Source organism: Tarenaya hassleriana, unplaced genomic scaffold (genome assembly GCF_000463585.1).
Source record: "Tarenaya hassleriana unplaced genomic scaffold, ASM46358v1 Cleome23, whole genome shotgun sequence".
Classification (NCBI taxonomy): Eukaryota; Viridiplantae; Streptophyta; class Magnoliopsida; order Brassicales; family Cleomaceae; genus Tarenaya; species Tarenaya hassleriana.
Window position 1 is genome coordinate 250,907 of NW_010965625.1, and position 6,335 is coordinate 257,241.

At 38.9% G+C, this 6,335-nt stretch overlaps 1 protein-coding gene across 2 annotated transcripts; it reads left to right on the plus strand.

Moving 5' to 3' along the window:
• The first annotated feature begins 379 nt into the window (after positions 1 to 379).
• On the plus strand, positions 380 to 5,620 carry LOC104815216 (protein CROWDED NUCLEI 4-like). 2 transcript variants are annotated; one of them, XM_010543534.2, is made up of 9 exons: positions 380 to 738; positions 1,456 to 1,665; positions 1,753 to 2,006; positions 2,153 to 2,423; positions 2,556 to 2,639; positions 2,835 to 4,549; positions 4,643 to 4,928; positions 5,036 to 5,207; positions 5,314 to 5,620. In XM_010543534.2, exons 1-8 carry the CDS (start codon positions 544 to 546, stop codon positions 5,054 to 5,056), a joined length of 3,036 nt encoding a protein of 1,011 aa, XP_010541836.1. In that variant the 5' UTR covers positions 380 to 543; the 3' UTR covers positions 5,057 to 5,207; positions 5,314 to 5,620. The 2 variants fall into 2 exon arrangements, with proteins under 2 accessions (XP_010541836.1, XP_010541835.1); XM_010543533.2 differs by having other exon boundaries at positions 5,092 to 5,207.
• The last annotated feature ends 715 nt before the right edge of the window (positions 5,621 to 6,335 follow it).

A 6,335-nucleotide genomic window follows, 5' to 3' on the forward strand; every position in this document is an offset into this window, starting at 1 on the left:
AATCAACATATCAAATTTAATGTCAGATTCAAAAGATTTAAATACAATGTTCCGAAAGAATTACTCTTTCTAGAATTTAGTTTTTATGTTTGTGCACGAAGGACAGAGAGACAGCTCATCCTTGGGCTTACACGGATCGTAATATTTAATTACCATAATAATCTTATAATTAGCATTTAATCACTAATTTAAACATGATTCCGTATTTATTTTAGCGCTAAATCAGATTTTAATTTTTTTCGAAGGCGCCTTACCAATTCCAGAAGCATCGATACGTCGTCGTTTCAGCTTTGACTACTCGAACAGGCTTCCTTTGACTTAGAAAAGGCTATATATATGTATAAAAAAAAAGAGAGACCTCTCTCAGATTCACTGACAGAGAATTCTTCCTGTTTTCCGTCTCCAGAGAGGAGCGAAAAGGTCGAAGAACAGAGTGAAGAGCCGCGAATTACGGAGAGAACAATCGTAGTGTTCAATCGGAGTTCAAGGATCTAGGTTTTTTCTTCTCTCTCTCCGTCGTGTCGGCGATCGTGGTAGTGTTAGATGGCAACTCCTCGGTCGGGGAGATTCGCGGTGACGAGGGGTTTGTCGGTCACGCCTGGGTCTAGGATTTTGAAGAGCTCGCTGAGCGATGAAGCCCTGTGGAATCGGCTCAAAGAGGCTGGGTTTGACGAAGAATCGATCAAGCAGAGGGACAAAGCCGCTCTCATCGCTTACATCGCTAAGCTGGAATCCGAGGTTTGCTTTGCTTCTCCGTTTTTTTTTTACCAATTACCTTTATCCGTGTTCTTCTCTCTGGGTGTCTTTTTCTTCCGGTTGTCAAGTTCTGAGTTATGGATGCTTTTTTGTTAGGATCATGAAAATGTGTTGACTAGAGTAATTCCTACTATGGAGTCGAATCATTACGGAGGCTAACTCGTTGTCCAAAATTAGAAATATCTGAGAGTTTGATTCTTTATTTGATGTGAATGTAGTACTTGTCCGGGGAGAGGTAATGGATAACAGATCGCTTTTGTGAATACCCTTGAAAAATCGAGTCGTCTATGGTGAAATCTGTAGCCGTTTTGCTGGTAAACCTTTTGTTTTCATTCAATAGGAGGTTGAAAAGGCTTTGGACGGTATTGAACTAAGATGTTCGAAATCATTATGGCAACTAATTTATTCTCTTTAAGCAAGATCATCGGCCGATCGGCGGCAAAATCTGTAGCTTGGCCCTTTTGTTGGCAAAACCTTTACCTTCATTCAGTCGGATCTTGAAAGTCATTGGTTGCCATCAGTTTTTGGCCTTTTGGAATGATTGTTTTCCTTTTGTGAATCTGCTTTTCCATTTTTGTTCCTCTTTTGCGCTTATTTACTGTGGGCAATATATGGTTTAGATTTTCCCTGTCTGTTGTCAATATACGAGGCTTATGAATCTTTAGATGGATCAAATTTAGCTGATGAAATTGGATGTAGGTGTATGACTACCAACACAACATGGGCCTTCTTCTGTTGGAGAAAAAGGAGTTGATATCAAAGTATGAGGAGGTTAAGGCCTCTGCGGAAGAGGCAGAACTATCACATAAGCGTGATCAATCTGCATATGCCTCTGCTTTGGCTGAAGCAAGGAGACGGGAAGAGAGTTTGAAGAAAGATTTAGGGATTGCGAAAGAATGTATTGCTAGTGTAAGACAATCTCATATTTAAAAGCCAAGATTAATCTTTTTTCCTTTCCTTTATGGTCTGCATGTTGACTTTTACTTTTTGCCTCAGTTGGAGAAGACTTTGCATGAAATGCGTGCAGAATGTGCCGAGACAAAAGTTGCTGCTGCGAATAAATTGTCTGAAGCTCAAATCATGATCGAAGATGCTCAGAAGAAATATGCAGAAGCTGAAGTGAAGATACGTGCAGCAGAAGCTTTACAATCAGAAGCTACCCGCTGTCATCGGATTGCAGAGAGAAAGCTGAAGGAAGTTGAAGGGCGTGAAGATGATCTTGCTAGGCGGCTTGCATCTTTCATATCTGAGTATGTCTCATTTGTGTCATTTCATTCTCACACTGTCACTTATTCTTTTATGTGCTTAGTGGGATTCGTCCTATCACAGTTTTAGACGCAAAATAATTTAGACATATTTTATGGGCCTTCACTGTCTCTTTGTTATCATGCTTTAGGTCTGAAGCTAAAGAGAAAGAAGTTATTCTGGAAAGGCAAACTTTAAGTGAAAGGCAAAAGAGTTTCCAGCAAGAGCATGAGAGGTTATTGGAAGCACAAGTTTCACTGAATCAAAGAGAAGAACACATATTTGGTAGATCACAAGAATTAGCACAACTTGAAAAGGAATTCGAGTCTGCAAGGACCAAGCTTGAGGAGGAACATAGAGCCTCAAGGGACAAGAAATCAGATTTGGAGCTTGCTCTGGCTTCCATGGAAAGAAGAGGAGAGGTCTATATGCACATTAGTATTTGCTGTTTAAATTTTCTGTTTGATGCTTTTCAGCAATCGGAAAAATGTCTCTGCGTACAAGTTTCTACTGTTGCATGAGATTTTTCTGACTTTCCTTTTGGGGTAAACTAGGCTGTCTTTGAGAGAGAAGCTTCATTGAACAAGAAGGAGCAAGAGCTGCTTGTTGCTCAAGAAAAACTTGCGAGCAAGGAATCTGTGAGTTATTGCTCCATTTGACTTTACCCCACTTCCTCAATTCTATAAAGCATACCTTGTAGTTATCTTTCATTAGTCTTCGATTTGTTGTTCAAATTACTCTTGTATTTGCAGGTACCTTTAGTATTCTTTATTGAAACAAAACTATTTTGTTGTGAGAAAACTAATGAAAAGTCTTCCAAACCATCGGTGCAGGAACTAGTTCAGAAGGTCTTAGCCAATCAGGAAAATATTCTGAGGAAGAGAAGAACTGAAGCTGAAGCAGAATTGGAAAGTAAGCACAAATTGGCGGAAGATGAAATTGAGAGCAAAAGACGAGCTTGGGAATTAAGAGAGGTTGATATCAGTCAACGAGAAGACCTAGTTAGTGAAAAGGAGCATGAATTGAAAGTTCAATCGAAGGTCCTGGCAGAGAAAGAAAAAGATGTAACAGAGAGGTTTAATATTCTTGACGAGAAAGAAAAGAAATTGAGTGTTACAGAGAAAGAATTCAACCTTAAGGCATCCCTTCTGGAGAATGAGAAGGAAGAGATTAGCAAAATGAGACTAGATCTTCAACACTCTTTGTCTTCGTTAGAAGCCAAGAAAAAGCACGTTGATTGCACAACGGAGAAGCTCGAAGCCTTGAAGAGTGAGACAAGCGAATTAACAATTCTGGAAATGAAACTCAAGGAAGAGCTGGATGCTGTGAGGGCTCAAAAGCTTGAATTGATGGCTGAAGCTGATAGAATGAAGGTAGAGAAAGCCAAGTTTGAAGCTGAGTGGGAGCACATTGATGTGAAGAGGGAAGAGCTTAGAAAAGAAGCAGAGCATATTGCTCGTGAAAGAGACTCTTTATCCAGGTATCTGAAGGATGAACGTGATAATCTCAGACAAGAGAGGGATGCATTGAGAAATCAGCACAAGCATGATATGGAATTACTGAATCATGAGCGTGAAGAATTCATGAATAAGATGGTGCATGAACATTCTGAGTGGCTTAGCAAAATTCAGCGAGAGCGTGCTGAACTCCTGTTGGGTATTGAGATGCAGAAGAGGGAGCTGGAATACTGTATTGAGAGGAAACGAGAAGAATTAGAAAATAACATGAGGGAGAGAGAGAAGGCTTTCGAGCAGGAGAAGAAGTCGGAATGCGAACGTATCCAGTCCCACAAGGAAATGGCAGAAAAAGAATTGGAACAGGTCACTGTGGAATTAAGGAGACTGGATGCTGAGAGGTTGGAGATCAAATTGGATCGTGAACGGAGGGAGAGAGAATGGGCTGAGTTAAAGGATTCGGTTGAAGCGTTACTGGTTCAAAGAGAAAAGCTACAGAAGCAAAGGGAACTGCTTCGTGCTGAAAGAGAAGAAATCCAACGTGAGGCTGAAGAACTCAAGAAGTTGGAAAATCTGAAAGGGGCCTTAGATGGTATGTCCATGGCTAAGATGCAGATCTCTAATTTAGAGCGGAGCTTGTCTAAGGTTTCTGCTTTGAAGCAGAAGATTGCCATCCGGGATGAGGAACCCGATTTACAGAATGAGGTTGGAGCCGTGAATAATGGTAATGGTCATAACTCTTCTATGCAACAAAGACAGAATGATTCGTCTCTGTCAGCCTCTACTCCATTGTCATGGATAAATCGATTCCGCAAACTGGTTTCGAAGAATCCTGCAGAGAAATCTTCCCTGCAGCAAGAAGGAAGGCATTTGTTAGATTCATTAAAAAGAGATGGCGAGAACGGCAAGCCAGAAAAGATTCACAGTAAGGAACCAGTTGAGGCTGGTGAAAGGCTTAAAGGTGGAAGGAAAAGAAGAGTTGATACATCAGGCAATGGCACAACTAACCCATCTGTAATGCAGTTCGGGAATGGTAACAAGAGGAGGAAACAAGATGACATCCTCAGTACATCACTTGAAGTTGACTCTCAGAGGTATATAATTATACGTAATATGAATTATTCGTCTTAAATTTAGGAGTATCGACTTTTCTCCTCAAGTTTGAACCTTTGATCTCCTTTTCTCAGTGTAATATCAAGTCCCCCGAAAATGGCTGAGGACAGACATGAACTGCCATCATCAAGCCAAACACGGACAAGTGCTAGGGAGAGCGGCGTGTTAGTGATCAGCGACGTGGTGAAAATCACGAAACTGAGTTGTGAAACGTTGGTACTTGACAGCATTCCGGATCCCGACAATGTTGAATGCTCGGAAAATCCTGTGGTAGGTTCCAACGCTACGGATTTCGTTGATGGCACTTGTCGATCTGCATCTGAAGCAGAAGGTGGCCAACCTGATGATGATTTCAGTCAGGTATTTTCACCATAACATCCATTCGAATCGCATGCTAGGTCTTGTGAATTTTCTCTTGCTTTTCCCACATTTTGCAATATTTTTGCCCATTTATTTTTCTACTTCAGACCCTGGACACGGGAATTTAAAAGCATGGGCATTATGTGGCTGCATCTGGTAACAGAAAGGACAAGGCGGAAGGCAATAACGCCATCACATGAGACAGAAGTAGTTCCGCTCCGTCCTGTCCCCATTGTAGGATAGCTTACTTCTCTTTCATCAACAGGAAATGCTTATAAGGTACACCCTCGCCTTCCCAAAAAACTCGCATTGGCCTCTATAACCCCGAAAAAAATCGGGCCAATGATGTGTACTACTAATGAACTTTTCATGTTTCTTCTTGCAGAAACTCTGCAACCTTTCAAATCTTTTTTTTTAAAAAAAATTGGATCGAAGTTTGTAAATGATGATATGGTTGATGAAAATCCGGTCTGTTGTGATGCACAGAGTAGCAAGTGGCAGATTTAGGGTTTAAAAGTAGCCTAATAGTTAACGGTCCGAGGTTTGTGCATTATTCAAGTGTGTGTTTTTTTATTTGTGCACCGCGGTTTGTTTTGATGTTATGCTTTGCTTATTACGAATGCGTGGTTTCTTAGGCTCTGTTTGTAATCTTTTTATAAAGGGAAAAAACCCTAAAAATTTCTGAACTTGTATTTTGGAGTAATATTAATTTCTAAACTTGTAAAGGTGTCTATTAATTCCCAAATTTGCAAAATTGAACACGTTAAATCCTGAACTTGTTAAACGGTTCCATATAAGTTTGGGAATTAATAGGCACCTCTACAAGTTTAGGAATTAATATTACTCCAAATTATAAATTTAGGAATTTTTAGATTTTTTTATTGTTCTTTCTTGCCTTTGATTATCTTTATTATTTTAAAATTTCAAACTTTCTTTTTGTAATTTAATGTTTGGAGTAATCTGAGGAGCAGACAAATTATACTAATATATTATTTAAATTTCCGTAAAAAAATTTCGGAAAAAATGAAAGGGGGTAAATAACGTGGACCCACCAAACTTATATGCTTAATTAAGACATGAATTTTTTAAAAATATTTTTCCAGTAGAAACTAATAACATTGCCAAAAAAAAGTGTCAACATTCAAATGAATATTTTTTTCACTTGTATTTCTTTTTTCTCAGTTTATAGATGAAAATAAAATTATGAACTGTTCTTTTGAATAAATATTCATTTATCGTAGAAATTATATGAGATTTAATATGATTTTCAATCTCGTTAGGAAGAGTAAAAAGAACAAAAAAATTATTTGAGTACAATTTAGCATTGACCCGGAAATGAGAACCACTAATTTGCCAAAACAAAACAAAGTAAATAATAATTAAATAAAAGCTTTGTATGAATAAAAA

What these genes read in the sequence shown, in the direction of transcription:
- LOC104815216 (XM_010543533.2), top strand. Translation starts at nt 544, where the DNA reads ATGGCAACTCCTCGGTCGGGGAGATTCGCGGTGACGAGGGGTTTGTCG. An exon ending in CGAAAGAATGTATTGCTAGT is followed by an intron (nt 1,666 to 1,752) that starts GTAAGACAATCT and finishes TTTTTGCCTCAG; the next exon opens with TTGGAGAAGACTTTGCATGA. An exon ending in AACTTGCGAGCAAGGAATCT is followed by an intron (nt 2,640 to 2,834) that starts GTGAGTTATTGC and finishes CCATCGGTGCAG; the next exon opens with GAACTAGTTCAGAAGGTCTT.